The sequence below is a fragment of the Stenella coeruleoalba genome, assembly GCF_951394435.1.
Source record: "Stenella coeruleoalba genome assembly, chromosome: 4".
NCBI lineage: Eukaryota > Metazoa > Chordata > Mammalia > Artiodactyla > Delphinidae > Stenella > Stenella coeruleoalba.
Genome location: NC_137149.1, coordinates 42597793 through 42615971, shown reverse-complemented (window position 1 = coordinate 42615971; position 18179 = coordinate 42597793). Strand labels below are relative to the sequence as shown.

The 18179-nt window shown below is 42.4% G+C and overlaps 1 protein-coding gene and 1 long non-coding RNA gene across 7 annotated transcripts in view; one reads left to right on the top strand and one right to left on the bottom strand.

Annotated features, from left to right (window-relative positions):
* Positions 1-18179, bottom strand: part of CC2D2A (coiled-coil and C2 domain containing 2A) — a 303035-nt gene that overhangs the window by 82212 nt on the left and 202644 nt on the right. For all 6 annotated transcript variants that reach the window (XM_079920214.1, XM_079920213.1, XM_079920217.1 and 3 more), the window contains 6 exons: positions 17599-17775; positions 15013-15175; positions 11088-11224; positions 10349-10480; positions 2950-3159; positions 1906-2012 (listed from right to left, as the gene is read on the bottom strand). In XM_079920214.1, coding sequence (XP_079776340.1) covers positions 1906-2012; positions 2950-3159; positions 10349-10480; positions 11088-11224; positions 15013-15175; positions 17599-17775 — 926 coding nt within the window. The remainder of the gene's footprint in view (positions 1-1905; positions 2013-2949; positions 3160-10348; positions 10481-11087; positions 11225-15012; positions 15176-17598; positions 17776-18179) is intronic.
* Positions 1-18179, top strand: part of LOC307185752 — a 180641-nt gene that overhangs the window by 84443 nt on the left and 78019 nt on the right. The window contains exon 3 of the long non-coding RNA XR_013828161.1: positions 2813-2956. This is a non-coding gene — a long non-coding RNA (uncharacterized lncRNA). The remainder of the gene's footprint in view (positions 1-2812; positions 2957-18179) is intronic.

The following is an 18179-nucleotide window of genomic DNA, read 5'->3' as shown; positions in this document are numbered from 1 at the left end:
TCAGTGGTTTCCATCTCCAGGGGTGGCTGAATCTCAGTGGTTTCCATCTCTCAGTGGTTTCCATCTCCATGGGTCTGCGATCCATGGGTCCACCTGGCATGGTCTGTAGGACTCACACACGATTCTGCTACTGTTTCTCAAATACTGATTAATAAATGCAATTCCATATCAAACCTTCATTGTATCCAGAGTAGCTTTTTGTCACTTTTTCTTACTCAGTGTATACTAAAACAAAAATTACTTTCACGAGGAGGAGGCAATGTGCTTTTCTTTTAACATAAATAAGAATTTTCATTTTTAAACATACTCCTCACACTTTTACAACTATAGTATACAAACATCACTAATTTTCACTTTGGTAGGAGAATTTCCAACTCAAGGGCAGATTGTGAAGAGAAAAGTATACATTTAAATTCCTTGAATAGATAACTAATAAGGACCTACTGGATAGCACAGGGAACTCTACTTAATACTCTGTAATGATCTATATGGGAAAACAATCTGAAAAAGAGTGGATATATGTATATGTGTAACTGATTCACTTTGCTGTACAGCAGAAAATAACATGACATTGTAAATCAACTATACTCCAATAAAAATTAAAAATGATTAACCCCTTGATTTATTAATTCCTGTTCTAAGAATTTATTCTGTGGAAATACTTATACAGGTACGCAAATATATACATACAGGAGTGTTAGAGTGCAACTTAAAGTAATAAAAAATAGGAATAATACAAATACCTATTAATGGGGAATGTAAAATCTATATAATGTCAGCTCTTAAACAATGATACAGACCTAGATGTACTATGATAGGAAAAGGTCTCAGATGCATTTTACATAAAAAAGCAAGCTGCAAGGTGGTAAATGCAATGTGATTCTTTAAAAAAGTAAAATATATACACATAAACACATCTGTGTATATATATGTATACACACATGTATATATATGTGGAAGAACTAGCAAAAAACTGTTACCCATGATTTTCCCTGAGAAATAGGACTCTAGAATAAATGTTCACATTCTACATTGTATGTTTCCTTATTGTTTGGCAATGATCAGGGTTTTAATTTTTGAATTTTAATTATGAAAAATTTCAAGATATAGAAGAGCACATATAATAAATAATATGACACTTACTAACATTTTTTCACATTTACTCAGAATTTTTGTTTGTTTGTTTTGCAATGTTAGAGTTCCATTTGAAGACCTCTCCATTCCATCCCCTTCTCTCCCTCCCTGGAGGAAGAAACTGGCATGTGTGTCTTTTCCGTCTGTATGTAACACACATGTGCGTACTTGGAACACATGAGTATTGTTTCAGATGCTCTTTAGGGCTTGTGACCTGTATCACACAGCAAGTGTCCTCTTACAACTGATTTTTTTATTCAACACTATTTTATCCACGATATACGCAGATCTAATTTGGTCCTTCTCACTGTGGGAGGGACGTTCATTTAAAGATTGAAGCAGATGGGTTCATTCTGGTGTGGGGTTATCTCTAGCTTCTTACTCTTGTAAGTGATGCTGTGAAATGCTTGCACACATGTCCAGTGCACATGTGCACACAGCTCCTTGGAGTACATGTGTCTGAAGCAGAATTGCCGGGTCCTAGTCTGCTGGCATTTTCAACTCCTTGCTCGTCTCTGGACAGGCTGCTCTCTGAAGTGGTGGCTGTAGCAATATTTGTTTACACTAGCAGAGTGTGCAAGTTACCCTATTCCCCCTGTGCGCCCTCCCGTCTTCTTTCATTTCTTGGACTTCAAATTTGGTGTTAATATGATCGACATATATCGTTATTTCATTTGGCTTAATGTATGCAGTGCATTCAGAAAAACTCTGAAAAAATAAACTCTCAATGTGTACAGGGGAAAAAAAGCAGTAGTTATAGATTTTACTCACCGAATTTCAGATTTATACTCATTGATGGTTTTTTGGGTTGTTTCAAGAGACTTAGGAGTTTTTGCTGGGTTAAGGCCCATCTGAACAGCATTTCTTAGAGCTTGGAGCTAGAAAAGATATGGATACAAGATCTGAGTTAGAAGCTCTACTCCTTACTACAAGTGATGGGCTTGGACCCACCCACTTCTCCAGGGCAAAATGATGTCAGCAACCTGTGAAGGGATGTGCAAGCATCCAGCCGTCTCCATGCTTTCACTGAAGTGAATTTTGACAGACAGCTATTGCTTCTATTAAAAAAAAAAAAAAAAGGAATAATAAAGAACTGTGTGTGTCCATCCTTGTTCTGTGGCCCAGACCCAGCTGCTCATGACAGATGCTACTTTTACTCTACTGTCTCAGAAACAAGTTTTCTTTCAAGGTGGGGTGGGGGTCTCTCTGGGGCCTGGACATATAACGACATTCTTGTGATATAAAGAGAGCATAAAATTATAGACCTATAGGAGGAGATATTGTGGCGTTATCTCTTATTTGGGTAGTAAGGTTTTAAAGTCAGGGCAAAAGTTGTCTATAGTCAAAACTACCCATGGAGATCCCACGGGACAGTGTCACATTAGAAGTAAATCCAAAATGGGTAGACATTTCCTTACGTTGAAACAACTGACTTGTTTAGGTACCATGTTAGGGTAAATTACATATAACAATGAGAATGTCTCTAAGGACACAGAGATTCTCAGGCCATGAATGGTCTCATCATATGAGATCACGTAAGCAAGACACAGCTACCCACTGCCAGTGGGCGAGATCCCTTGCTCTGTTTGCAGGAATCGTTCTTTCAACCAAGTGTGTGCCACTGAATTTGTACAGGTTAAATGTACATGGTTGTATCCTTTCTTTTGCCTCTAGGTAGGTCAACACATCATATCCTAGACAGAGGGAACATGAAGGAAGCACACGAGCATTTGCTGCTAGAAGGTATTTTTGTTGTTTGGGCTCCTCAGGAGAACCAACCCCCTCAACAATTGGCATGGAAGAGATCACGGGTACCTTGTCGGTAAGAAATTGTGCCTTGTGTCTCTGGCGTCTTGCAAGGTACTGGTCATATAACTGGGCCAGTTTGGCTGCCAAAACATGCTCTCTGCTAAAACAGGGATGATGTGTGAAGATTAACCCCAAAATATCAATGTCCAGTTGGAAATTTCCAGGAGGGTCTCCAGATCCAATCAAATGCTGACTTCTGTGGATGTATTTTACTGCCTGCCAAAGAGAGCAGAGTGTAGGGGAAACACAGTTAAAGCACTTCCTAGATACTGATCTGATGTGCAATGGGAAAAGTCAGATGCAAAATATTTCCTACCCTAATCAAGCCAGGAGAACCTTGCTCCATTCCCTGTTCCTTGGGGTTTTAGGGGCCTGCCCTTTTCTGAACACTTGAAAAGTAAAATGAAGGACAAGGAGTGAGAAAAGAAATCATTTCAATCTTGTTTTCCTAGGTCTTTTAGGGTTTATCTCTACTGAGTCATTGCCCTAATCTTTGTCATGCGACTATCCCATTTCCTGGAAATCTTGGGCTTTGCAGCTGGTGACCTTGAAATTCTTTTAATGAGAGAAGCATAGATTCTAATCCAAACTGATCATTATTTGGATCATAGATATACTCTCCACGTGGAGAAGTTTTTAGTTTGTAGACAACAGCCAGAGAGTAACATACTGAACCGAGCTTCAGGCGGGCACCTAGTTTTCCTGGGAAGAAGAAAGTCAGTCTGCAAAATAACAGAGGAAGAGATAGTTGGGGCAGCTCAGTGTGTAGAAAACAGGAGTGGAAGTTTCCACTGGGACTTTCCTGGATCACTTGGTGTACAGTGTATCAGATAAATCTCTGTTTTTCTTCCTTAAACTCATCAAGATATTCTATGTTGATCACTGCTGCTTGTAGGTGACTAGTTTTGGAGGTTGCAGAGCTCCAAGGTGGGGAGGACACCTTTTTGATTTTGTGTCTTCATGTTCTCTCCTTGTCATAGACATTGACTACAGTCAGGATGTGGGGTTTGACACAATTCACTCGATCCTCCCCTTTGCAGAGAGGAGTTTTTGGAAGCTATTTATGTTATCTAGAAAAGATTATGTGGCCCAAATGTATTATTTATAAGTTATGAGGTAAATTGGAAGCTGCAAATATTCTAGTCAGAAGTGAAGGATCTATCCGATGTTAATTGCGGGTAACGTGTTCAGGAATCTCTTCATTTAATTCGTCTTCATGGTATTATGTAAAGATGCTGAACTGGGGTCAGAAGCCTTGGATTCTAGCTGTGGCTCCACCTCTAACTTGCTCTGGAACCTTGGGCAAGTCATTACACATCTCCGTGCCTCTATCTCTTTATCGTACAAATGGGAGGCTGAGGAAAAAGATCCAGCTGGCATTTTGTAGGTCACTAGGCATCATATAAAGCACTTCACACATATCACCTGGTCCATTCTGTTAGGGAACTGCTGGCCATTAGACAAGAGCCCATGCTTGGGCCCTGGAAGGGGTCCCCCTTCCTGCAACAATTCCATAGAGATTTTTTGTTGCCTACAACGTAGTGAGGCCTGTGTGCGAGCAGCAATAGATTGAAAGGGGAAAAATGGGGTGTGATCTTTATAACTTGGGGCAGGAAGGATGAAGTCTGAGATGTGCAGAGGGAGGGATGGAAACTGGAAGAGGGGGCTCCAGTTAGAATCCTGCATCACAAGATCCTAACATTCTCCCCATCAGACTAAGTATGGAAAACAGGCCACACTGTGTGTATGTATATGTATACATGTCCAAAAATGTATTCTCATGTTATATAATGTGATCTGCTTTTCAGTTACTATTAGTCATTGAAATAGTACCAGTATTTGCACTTACAGTAAAGCATATACACACGAGTCTTCATTTACCAGTAAATTTGTTGTTGGGTTGTCTTGTTGCCTGCTTTGTACCAGTATTCACGAGTAAGGATATATGAGTATATTTCCTTTTAGCCATTCAATTTCATACTTATTTTCCCCTGAATTAGTAGACAATTAATGTATATTTAGAACTTATGATTTCCTACAGGACACCTGTACAGTGTACCCCACGTTTTCATAAAAGAACAAGTTTTTTCTATAAAATAACATTAAGTCTGTCTTTTTGATGAGAAGACCTATAGATTTTTCATTTTTAAAAAATGTTCTTGTAAAACTGGGATGTGTTTACAAATATGCTATGCTTGAATAAGAGTGCATTGACTATACCTCAGTACCTTCCAAAATATGCTGAATTGAGCTTCCATTTGGATTTACAGGGAGGAAAGCCCATCCCGACAGGGGTCATATTCCAATATTTTGTACCTTATGAAAGTCCTAATTTTGACATTAATATCCTTACACGTCACACCGCAACAATGGAGGCCCATCTCTTTTCTTTCATTCAAGCAAAAGTATCCAGTTATAACCTGCATTCGTGTTAGAGGCTTTTAATCTTCATGTGGTGACTCTGTGTCTTACTGTCACACTGACCACCTGGATGAATTTAAAAATTCCCACCTCACAAAGATGTGTACCACTCAACATCAATCCACAGACCTGACGGAAAGTTCCTCTGTAATTGTCTGGCTCCGGCTGGTCCTTGCTTTGCTGTTCCTCTTACCATGGGTTGCAGAGTTCTGAAGTCGCTCAGGGTGTGGCCCTCAGGTTCCATCTTGTACTCTTCTTAGTATGAGTAAGTAATGTCGGTAGTATGGTCCTAATGTTACCTAGGTCAGCTGTACTTCGTGTCTCCTCCCCCAAATCTTCATTAGCCCATGTTTAAATGATTGCTGCTGGTCTCTGCCTTCAGCTCAGCTCAACCAAGTGAAAAAGCTTCCAGGACTCCTGGTGGGCATTGGGTTAGACTGCTCAAAAGACCCCCAACTCTCTTCCTATTAGGGAGAAAGACCCCTAGTCTCTTGTCTTTCTTTCTGTTGTATCTGTTTTCTTTTCTGAAAACTATCATGAAAACAGTACAAAAACTTTCTCCTAAAAATAAATAATATTTATAAGGTATATTATTTTAATTTTGAAATTGATTTGATTCTTCAGTGGAAAACTGAAAACGCAAACTATCAGAGGTGATGTACATGGATTATCTGCTGATGTTCTCAGTGTGTTCAGAGTTGCTTGCCGATGGAGACAGAATTTTTAAGGTTGGACAGAAAAAGAACAATCATTGGTGGAATTAAAATAAAAGTTTCTATATTTGTCCTGGGAAAATAATAGCAACAGAACCTGAATCCAGCCCAGAGCCTGCAGTAGATTCTATAGCTGTTGTTCTGGTCTTCTCTGGGAAGCTTTCTCATTCTCCATCTTCTGGGTGTATCTCTACGACATGAGGTTGGTGGGGGGCCATATGTTCCACTTAAAACTGACTAGTTTGTCCTTGGTGTTGATAATGTGAACCTTGGGGAAAGATATGATCCCTTTCCTCTGGAGTTTCTAAGCTTAGGTTATCAAGGGTCCTAACACATGGAGAATTCTGGCCTGCCTACAACAGGAGAGAAGGAGACCAGTCAACATTCAAGGAGAACCAGGAGAAAGAGAGGCAGAGAGAGACACCTGCTGGCACAGAGTCCCGGGTCCTAGAGTCCTAGTTCCTAAAGCCCCTCCTTCATTTTGTGATTTATCTCCAGATCCTTCCCAATTTTGTAAGCCACCAAGTTCTCTCTTTGCTTAAGCTAGTTTGCAGTGGGTTTCTGTCACTTGCAACCCAAAGAGTGCTGACTACTGCAGTGCTCATTACACAGTAGGGGACCAATGCTTCTGTGAAAAATGGCTGAGAATAGTGGAAGGGGAAAGTGATAGTTTTATCATGTTGTGATGAACAAGGAGGTTGGAATTATGCTAAATTCCTCAGATTAGTGTGCAGTTTTGAAAAAAGAGGAGGCAGCTACACATATGTCCCTGGGAATGCCATGTTGACTTCTAATCACTGTGCCTTTAACACTTGATGACATTTCTGTCTCCCCCCACTAGGCACAAAGTCTCTCTAAGGCCAAGTTTGAATGTTGCTACCTCTGAATTTCCAGAGTTTAGCACAACTAAGAATATAGTAGACTCAGTTGAGGACGGAAAGAATTAAAAAGAAAAGAAGAAAGGCAGGAGGAAAGGTAGGATGGAAGGCAGGAGGAAGGAAGGAAGGAAGGGAGGGAGGGAGGGAGGGAGGGAGGGAGGGAGGGAGGGAGGAGGCTGGTGGAACAGCTTTCAGCAACGCTAAACTTACTTTGCTATTATGCTTAAGCAAACTGCATAATATTGTTTATGTTTTACCTGCAATGTCTCATTTGGAATTTTTATTTTTTAGTTTTGGGTTAGTTACTTCTTACGAGGTATTAAATTGCAGTCTTTCTCATTTGAGGTTTAACTTTGTTCTTTGCACAATATCTAATCTTTTTGCATTTCTCTATCTTTAATGGTCTCTAAAAAAGAATCTCAGTTTAGTAGCAGCAGAATATTTCGCTTTTAAAAACTACTTCTTTTCCCTCTGTAATTAAGGAAAATGTTCAAAGAAGGAGGGCTGAATACCAACTCCCTTCTAAATAAACCTCGTAATTTATCTAATAAGAGGACATACACTCCCTCATTTGAATTGGCAGTCTAATCAAAGAAGAGCCAGGCTTGACTCCCATCCAGGATGGGTTTGGTCAGTCCTGCTGGGTTAGCATCAGACCTGAGAGCTCTGAAGTGTAAATTCATCAATTGCCAATTCCTGATCTAGCACACCGACTTGGTTTTCCATCATTTAGTTGCCAGGATGAAGCCAGGCTCTAAGAGGGCTACTGTTTTACAGGAGAGACAGCCGAGTTAAGGAGAGGAGTAGAAAACAAAGAATTTCTTCTAGATTCATTCAGCTCAACTGAGTCATTTAAATGATATTCAATTCACACTTTTACTAAGGCATTCCTACATGCCAGGCTTCCTGCCAAGTGCGAGGGTTAGAAGAGGAATAAAACAGTATTTGCCCTTTGTTACTCTCAGGGTAGTGGAGGAAGGAGAGCGAAGATAGATTAATGATCTATGAATAAAACAATCACTGCCTGTTTATCTATTTCTCTGCTCCTGCATCATGTCAAAACTCCCAGATATAAGGTATGTTTGGACATTAGACTGAAAATATAGGTCATATGCATTTAACACTGCTTCTTAAAGGCAAGCCTATTACATGGAACAGAGAGGAGAAAAAATGGGTTTTGGCATCAGATAGACCTGAATAAATGTAAGAAAAGGTGAAAGTTAGTAAATCAATAGAACTGTAAAAAATTAACTCTGAAAGAAATGCATTGTTGTTTGAATTACTAGAAAGTTCCATAAACACATTAAAAAAAAAGACTGAGGTATACAAATCAACAGTGAAATTAACAGGCAACCTGTTATGGAGAAACAAAGAGGTAGGAATAATAAAGAGGTAGGAAACAAAGAGGGAGGAGAAACAAAGAGGTTATTCCTACCTCTTTATAACCTCTAATATAACCTTTGCTTCTTTCTTAGGCACGCTGACAGAGTCTCTATGCTTTGCTATGTTTGAAGCCTAACTTTCTATGAAATGACCTTGGAAGACTTCAGCCCCGTTAGAGTTCTCCCTTCTCTAACTTTTGCTCTGTGATGCAGGATGACCAGCCCCTCGTAGTGGAACTATTATTTTCCTCTACTTTCCTGTTTCTGCGCACAAGATAGGAAGGTCTCCCCTCTCAAAAGTATTGGGAGGAAACTCTCTGTGCTCTCCCCACTCTCGCATCCCCACTGGCTCCTTCCCAAAAGAGAATGAAGACTGCTTGATTAGAGAGTCAACTGGAGCCCAAAATCCATTGGTCCAAATTCTTTGCTGTGCAGAGTAACCGGTGGCCTCTGGCTGTCCCTTCTCAGCTCTCTCCCGAGAGCCTGCTCACTGGCCCCGTGGGTTCTCCATGGCAGTCCACGTGGTGAACTCATTGGGGCCCTTCTCTGGATGGGGGGACAGAACTCTTGGGAGATGGAGCCGGAAGCCCAATTGGTCTTGTGTCCAAGCAGCATTCTGCTCTCCAGCTTTATCCTTAGTTGCAGCTGAAACCTGCATCCCTCTCTGATTCCTGTGCATTTCCCAATTAGCTCAGAACTTCTAAAGGAGACATATAAGATTAATCTTAATTGGCTCCCTCAAGATCCTACTCTCCATAGTAATTACTCTTCTATTTTCTAACTTTAACCCATATTTTTTTGCTTCATTATATCAGTGTTTCTTGCTGAAATGGTTGGATGGATGAAGAGATAAGGTGATGGATTATTACACATGCATAAGACGATATTGTCTGGATCACTAATTATAGCATGTATCTTTGTCATATAAGCAAGTAGATGATAAATCCCGCATGGACTAGGACTTCGGTTTATGCTTGTTTTGTAAACCTACTCCCAGGGTCACATTTCTGCACAAAGTAGTCACTCATTACTATTTGTCTGTAATAGCAATATTTTATAGAAATTCATTAAAAAAAAGTGCAAACAGATACATCACCTCAATACTCACAAAAATCGTATGAGGTAGAGATGATGAAGATTTTTCAATTAAGGAAACAGCTCCAGAGTGGTCAAGGGAGCTTCCCGAAGCACAACCCAGTAGGACACCCAACTGCTCAGATTCTCTGACTTGGGCCTGTGTCTTCCCTGTTCAACACGCCTCTCTATAGCTATATAGAATGATCTTATATCCCCTTATTCTCTTTCACACTAGCAGTGTTGAAATAATTACACGAGTTTCTGAAGGAGGTGATCCTTGCTGGACATTTCAGGAAAGCAAGAGCAATATAATTAAATTTGAAAGCAGACAACTGTCTATTCAACACCAGCCAGCCCTCACTGAGCTCTGTTTGAAGCACTTTTATGTATTATCTTAACCATCTGCACAACAATCCCAGGAGGCAGATGCTATCATTACTCCCATTTTATAGATGGAGAAATCGCAGCACAGAGACGGGGAGAGCCAAGTTCGCCCAGTGAGTGACAGGGCCAGGACTCAAATCAGGCAGCGTGGTACCAGAGCTGAGGAACATACCATAAAAAGGATTCGCAAGGATAGAAAATCTCCAGTTATATAATAAAGAGAAAATGAGGGGGAAATAATCCTGCAGTGTATGTGAGATGACAGAGAGAAAAGAAAAAAAATCAGGGTAGCTAACCTGGTTATGTGAATAAAGACGCTGACCTAGCCATTCCTACCTGGGAAACTCATTCCTTGTTTAAGAAGGGATTTGGTGAGGGCAGGAGACTCACTCTTATATAATATGCCTGCTGTTTGCTTTGCATGTGTAAGATAGTGAATTATTAAAAAAAAAGTCAAAATAGAATGTTGCAAATTCATCATTCCAATCTATTCAAAAAGCAAAGCACTTTCAAGCAAATTTATGTATTAAAAATGGGGAGGGAGGTTTACCTTTTTATACAGTGTTTCGAGTTCTGCCTTAATGTCTTGCTCCTGTGTCAGCATGGGTGGTCTTGAAGGAAATGGCTTGATGGGGTTTGGCAGTGCTAGGATTCTTCCATCATCTCCGAACCATCTCCTCCCCTGGGGATCAAGCAGAGGGACAGAAAATGGTTTACAAAATAAACAGCGTTTGCAGGGAAATTCTCTGTCAACATACGTATTTCATGCACCTTCCCCCTGCCCGGTAAATATTTTAAAGTCTCTGTTTCCATTAGAAATTGAGTTTTCACTAATGCCCCCAGAATTAATTTAAGATATAGTTTTCAACCTTCTCTCCTCAAAAAAAGTTTAAGAAAAAAATTAAAGGATTGTTTAAGAAAAATGTATTTTCTATTCGTCAAAAATTAAGAAAGGCCACTAAGGAGAAAAACAATTGAGAACATTCTATCTTTGGACGATTAAAAATTTCTGTGAATTGGGAAAAGGTTGCCAATATCGGATTTAACAGGAGGAGCCTGACTCCAGCTTGCAGAAGATGGGATTTGAGCAGAGGAGAGGGTGTGATGTTTGAGGGCCACTGAACATATTGAGGACAAATTGAAAAAAAAAAAAAAAAAAAGAAGAATGAACCACTGTGCAGACGCTCTCAGGAGGAAATGAGTACCACGCTGCAGTGATGGCCCATGGGATAAAGAGCATCCATGAATCCCTCCTGGGCTACAATGAGGCAGCAGGGCTGAGAGCTTACGGGCTCCTGCACCAGCAACCTGTTCTCCATGATGTTCCGGTTGGTTCTCGGCACCTCCAGTCTTGCCCCGATGTAAAGGCCTTCGTCTTCCGGGTACCTGGGCTGCACATTCTCAGGAAGCTTTTTATACGTAGGCACTAGACAGTTCATAAATAAATACAAGCCTCATTAGTGCCAACCTGAACGTTTCAAACCGCAATTTGGTGAATGAAAACCACCACCGGAGGTTTTACTTATGTTCTTGGAAACTGCAAATGCTCCAAACTGATTGATGGAAGCAGGACCAAGGGAAAGATGAATGCGTTTACCCGCAGTATCATGTTGGATATTCTACACCTAACTCGCCCGCGTGGCCTCACACACTGCGAGGACTGTGGTACCCAAATCAGAGGAGCTGCTCCTGGGCTCATCAGCAGAGTGAATTTGGACCAGATGCTTCTTTGAACCCTTTCCTTTCATACAAAAGTGATTGTAATATCTATTTCTTTGGGGTCTTGGGAGAATTAAATGAAGTAAAGTATGAGGAAGTGCTTTGTAAATTAAAAAGTTCACTTGAGTCAACGTGACTTCATTTACTCCCTCACTCTTTGATCTGTTCATAGATCAGATCTTTGCTGACAGCTTCCCTGTGCCCGGTGCTCAGGAGGCTCTGTGGGGTCAGTGGGAGCGACAGGCAGCAACAGCCAACAAAGGACGGAACAAGATGATTTCAGAGAATGGTAAGCACGGTGAAGAAAAGAACACCTGTGATAATAATGCAGGGCGGGAAGGGGATAGACTTGAGATGGAGTGGTGAAAAACAGGCTTTTCCATTTGCACTGCCTCCTGAAGATTGAGAAGGAAAGAGCTGGTGATGGGACGAGCAAGTGTGTCTGCCCAAGGGAACAGCCTGTGCTGAGTGGGAAACAGAAACACCCAGAATGCAGTGGTGCCGAGGGCAGGAGCAGTGCCTGGAGATAATGTCAGCAGAGGGCAGGAGGGAGAGCCGGGAGAGCCCTGCACGTCTCAGAGGAGCTTGAGTTCTGGTCAAGGGGGTGGGGTCACTGAAGACCTCGTGCCAGGGAGTGACTGAGCAGATCCGCAATTCCAAAAAGACATCTGGGCCTGCTTCTTCAGCAGAGTGGGCTAGAGGAGAAGCTGGCCGCTGCTGACATGAAGGTCAGGATGCAATTTGGCAATGAACAATAAAAGGTGGAGACTTGTTTTTGTTTTATAATTATCTCACTCTAAAACACCCCAAATCCCTGAATCTGCTAATTTTCCAGCGTGTGGCCATTTGGACACGCTGCATCCCAAACCCATCCACAAAAAACAACTAATACCAGTATTCCTAGGAAAACCTATCTCTGGGTCCTTAGAAAATGCGGAGCAAACTATCGTTTTACCTTTTTTTCTGTCCCCCACCTCATCTATCCACAAGTCTAAACGTCAGTCCACCACTAGTCCAATGGTCTTCAAAGCTTTCATCGCAGCATTTTTGGGCACTTGCCCATTATATGTATGTTTATTTATTATGTATCAAACAAAATTAAATTAGGAAAGGATGAGATTAAAAATAAATGTAAGTAGAAGTCTTGATGTTTTCTTCCTATACCCCTGGGATGAACTCACTCTGCTTTGGAGACCATTCTCTAAACAGTAGCAAGAAAACAGCAACAGTAATAGAAGTTCTTATTTTTGATCCCCTGCTAAGTGCTAGTCGCAACATAGGCACTTCACTCATATTATTTCCTCAATGCTCAAAATAAAAATAAATGCCCAGAGTCACCTTGCAGGATAGTTTCATTGTCCCCTGTCTTCAGGTGAGGCACCTGAGAGTAGAGGAACATGCTAAAGGTCATACCTCAGGAAGGAAGAGCTGGGTCTCTGTGCTTGGTCGTGGGGTCGCCTCCACGGAATGGAAGCCCCGATTCCCTGCTCAGAGCAAGCACAGTGCAACCAGGACTCCCTAAGCCTCTTCCACTGCCTCTACCGACTCCCAGTTTCTGGCCCGGTCTGAGACAGCCCCTGGGGTCTGACCTCCAACCCCAACTCAGCTAGGCTCCAGGGAGAGGCCTGACAGTGAATCCTCTGAGCAAAAACCCAAGTGACGAAGCTCCTCCTTGGCTAAGGCTGCTGCGACGCCTCTCTCCCCGAAGAAGCATCAGGATGCATGTGCACGTGGGTGGCCTCCGGGGCAGGTCCCCTAGATCAGAAACCTGCCTTGCTTTACTAGCTTCATGGTCTTGGGCCAGATCCCTAACTCCTCTGAGCTTCTACTTCTTCATCTGTAGAATGGGCATGACAAAAAGTCACTTCTCCAGCCCTGGTGGGTGGGTGAGGCACGTTCGTTGATACACATCAAGCATTTGGAAAAGTACCAGCTGGAATCAACGCACAGAATGCATTCACTATTATTATTACTATTATTATTATTGTAAAGTTAAAATCCTTGGGTACTTTTGCCAGCTACCTTCTTGAAAAAGAAACTTGGGATGTCCAGCAAATTATGATACTTTGAACATAGTTGATTCAAAATGACCTCTCAAAAAGAAACAATAATTTGCTTTTGGCTCAGTATTTAATTGGAACTTAAATAGAACAGGACAAATGAAAAGAAATCCAACTTCCAAGTAAGATAAGCTCAGGCCTCCTTCCCAGCCTGAGGGGTGCACTCCTGCAGGACTCACTGGAACTAGGGGGATCCCTCAGGAACTCTCAGGAGGAAAGGAAATTCCAGGGGGGAAAAAGAGCAAAGGGAGACCCAGGAAAGAGAGGGAGAAAGGAGATGTACCTGGGAATCAGTCAGATGGTCCCGGCTTCAGTAGCCTGGCCATTTCCCCATGGAGGAGGAAGCTTGGCCAGCCATGTTCCTGGCACACAGCTCTTCAAACCCCTGGAATCTCTGGAGTGGTAACTGTCTCCTGTATGCTAATGAGATGACAGGTGGCTGGGGCTCCTGTCAGGATGGGTGCTGGTGTCCAGGGAAACCAAGCATGTGAGCAGAGGGCTGGGGCTTTCAGCATCTGCCTCCCTCTATCCCTACCTCCGGGACAGGAGAGGGTCTAGAGAGAGAATCCATCACCAGTGGCCATGATGTAATCAATCATGCCTACATAATTGAAGCCTCCGTAACAATCCTCACTGAAGGGGTTTAGAGAGCTTCCTGGTTGGTGAACGCATGGAGGTGCTGGGAGGTTGTGTGCCTGGAGAGGGCATGGAAGCTTTCCCTCATACCTCGCCCTATGCATCTCTTCATCTGCATCCTCTACCATTTTCTTTAGTGTATAATAGACGAGTAAATATAAGTAAGTGTTTCCTTCAGTTCTACGTGCTGTTGTAGCAAATTATTCAACCTGAAGATGGTGTCATGGAACCATCTCATTGTAGTAGAGTCAAATAGAGCTGTGGGTAACCTGGTGACCCAATACCTAGGGTTGGCATGGGAGGTAGGGGGAAGTCTTGTGGGACTGAGCCCTAAATCTGTGGGTTCTGTGCTAACCCCAGGTAGACGCTGTCAGAATTCAGTTGTAGGACACCTAGCTGGTGTTGGAGAATTGGTTGCTGTGGGAAGAAACCCACACATCTGGTCACAGAAGTGTTCTAGAAGTGCTGAGTGTAAGTAGAGGATGAAACTGAGTTTTTCCATTTCACAGCCTGAATCTCAGAGTCTCACACACTCTCAGCCCCAGAACTGGTCATGGATTTGGTGGAGGGGTTCCCATAGCATCCTGGTATTTCTTCTGCTAGTCTATCGATAAGTGTTGTTGAATGGATATTTTCCCATGTTCTATATTTTTTTGTCTGAACATATTTCTTGATTATGAAATTAGATTAGAAATTGGGATCAGTTGTGGAAATCAGGCATCCTTATACACCAGCCACATTTCATTTGAAGGAAAACGAAGATGCCTAAGTTGAGTAGGACGATAAAGAGAGCAAGTACCTGTCAACGTGCTGGGTATGAACAGGAGTTCTTTTTCCATCTGCAGACGGATGTGGACACTTTCATATTCCGCAGGTCTGACTGCCACAAAATCTTCAGCCGCGTGATCTAAGCCCAGTAGGAGATGCTCAGTATCCCCACCATCGAGCAGCTCTTCCTCGTCCTGCATTTCATTAAAAAAACAGCATTATTTCATTAAAAAAACAGCAAGAGGGCGCCACTGGTGGCGCAGTGGTTGAGAGTCCGCCTGCCGATGCAGGGGACGTGGGTTCGTGCCCCGGTCTGGGAAGATCCCACATGCCGCGGAGCGGCTGGGCCCATGAGCCATGGCCGCTGAGCCTGCGCGTCCGGAGCCTGTGCTCCGCAACGGGAGAGGCCACAACAGTGAGAGGCTCGTGTACCGCAAAAAAAAAGTGGAGCCTGATACTCCTCCTTTCTATCTGGGCCATACTTAGTGACTTGCTTCTATGAGTAGAATATGAGTTTGGTTATGTAGAGTCTGATACTAGGTCATAAAAGGCATCCTGGCTTCCTCCTTGCTTCCTCTCAGATCACTTGCTTTGGGGAAACCAGCTGTCATGTCATGAGGACACTCAGGCAGCTTTACAGGAAGGTCTGAACTGAGGCCTCCCGCCAACAACCAGCACTTGCTGGGCAGATGGGTGAGCCACCTTGGAAGCAAACCCTCCCAACTCAGTCAAGCCTTCAGATGAATGCAGCCTCGGCCACCTTGTCTGCAGCCTCATGAGACATCCTGAGCCAGAACTAGCTGAATATAGATTTGTAAAACAATTATTATAGAGCACACTAAAGTATTCCCAAGCTTTCATAGACCTAGGTAAGAAATTCCATTTCTGGGAGTCATTTTTCAAGGGAGGTGACTAAAAGCTAAGCACAGAAATAGGCCAACTGTGCAAATTCTGAAACATTCCGGTGTGTTTTCCTTTTTGTTTTTTAATGTGGTAAAATATAAGTAACATAAAATGTATCATATTAACCCCATTTAAATGTACAGTTCTGTGGCATTAAGTATATTTACATTGTCGTACAACCAACGTCACCATCCATCTCCAGAACTTTTTCATCTTCCCCAACTGAAACTCTGTCCCCATTAAACAATATCTCCCCGTTTCCCCCTCCTCCAGTCCCTGGCAACCACCAGTGTACTGTCTTTCTCCATGAACTTGACAACTCTAGGTACCTCACGAAAGTGGGATCACACGATATTTGTCCTTTTGTAACCGGCTTATTTCACTTAGCATAATGTCTTCAAGGTTCATCCATGTTTAGCATATGTCAGAATTTCCTTCCTTTCTGGCTATTGTAAATAATGCTTCTGTCAACACGAGTGTACAAATATCTGTTTGAGTGTCTGCTTTCAGTTCTTTTGGGTATTGCTGGATTGTATGGTAGTTAGTTCTATGTTTCAATTTCTGAGGAACCTCAGAAATAGGCTTTTTCCACAGCAGCTGTACCACGTTGCATCACCATCAACAATGCACAAGTTTCTCCACATACTTGCCAGCACTTTTCCTTCCTTCCTGCCTCCCTCCTTCCCTCCCTTCCTTCCTTTATCTACCTACCTACCTATCTATCTATCTATCTTATAATAGTCACTTTAATTTGTGTAAAGTGGTATCTTATTGTGCTTTTGATTTGCGTTTCCCTAATGATTAGTGCTGTTAAGCATCTTTTTATGTACTTACTGGCCCTTTGTATATCTTCCTTGGAGACATGGCTGTTCAAGTCCTCTGCCCTTTTTTTTTTTTTTTTTTTTTTTTTTTTTTGTGGTACGCGGGTCTCTCACTGCTGTGGCCTCCCCCATTGCGGAGCACAGGCTCCGGACGCGCAGGCTCAGCGGCCATGGCTCACGGGCCCAGACGCTCCGCGGCATGTGGGATCCTCCTGGACCGGGGCACGAACCCGTGTCCCCTGCATCAGCAGGCGGACTCTCAACCACTGTGCCACCAGGGAAGCCCCTGCCCATTTTTAATAGCATGTTTTCTTTGATTTCACACATCCCACCCACAATTACAGAATCTGAGTTTTAACTTGGGTGTGGTATGGGGCACAAAAACCTGCTCACCTGTAAGGTTGTGGGGAGAGAGAGAGAGAGAGGTTTCATTTGCCTTGGAGAGGTAAACATTTTGTATATGAAATGAATACTAATCCTTGTGTGGAGTCTAGCAAGAAAAATCTGTAAACGATGTTGCTACACTTTTTTTTTTCCCACAAGAGAAAGATGGACAGATTTAATTAAGGTACTGAGTCCCAAGATTATGGGGTAAAATCAAGGGCTAAGAAAGCAATGTGAATCTGGTATTCTTATTGCTTTCAGTTAGGACATGGATGAGTTGTTCTGTGTGGTGGTGTTGAGTTTGTTCCCAGCCACTTTTTTCCTGGCTGGGATATCATCACAATCATTGTCCCCATCATCGTCCCCATCATCGTCCCCATCACCATCATCACGATCATCATCCCCATCATCCCCATCATCCCCAATACCATCATCACCATCATCACCAATAGCATCATCACCAATAGCATCATCATCCCTCTCCTCATTACCATCCTAATACTAAATACCATTTTGTTTACTCCTTCTTGCATAGGTGGCTCTTCTTCCTCTCCATCCTCCTCCTCTTGGTTAGTTCCATGTCTACTTTTTGCTTTTGGTTTTTCCTCTGATTCCTCTGGTTCGGGATCAAAGTTGAAAGTAAAAAAGTTATAAGCTTCCTCAGCAGAAGGGAAGCCAGGCGGAACCTACAGAGAAGCAGCAAGCAATAGAATTTGGGATTATCTAAACTGAGGTGACCTCTGCACGGTTCACTGACAGCTGGCTGGATGCTCAGAGCATCAGGCACATTCTAGGCCTCCTAAGCATATTACCTTTGTTGAAGGTGGTGAACTTTAACAGATGCAACAGGCCTCCTTAGTTAACTAACTTTAATGAGTTACTTTTTTTATAAATCAGCAATTATTTACCTTCCTACAAGCACATAAATACATTATTTATATCAGTAAATGCTTTAGAAAAGATGATTAAAATGCAAAAAAGTGGATTCAATTGTTTTATAGGCCAATGCTGAGATACTTTTAATTTTGAGCAATACAGTGTTTGTTAAACTTTTTTATTAAAAAAAAGATCATTTTGGGGAGTTTGTTTT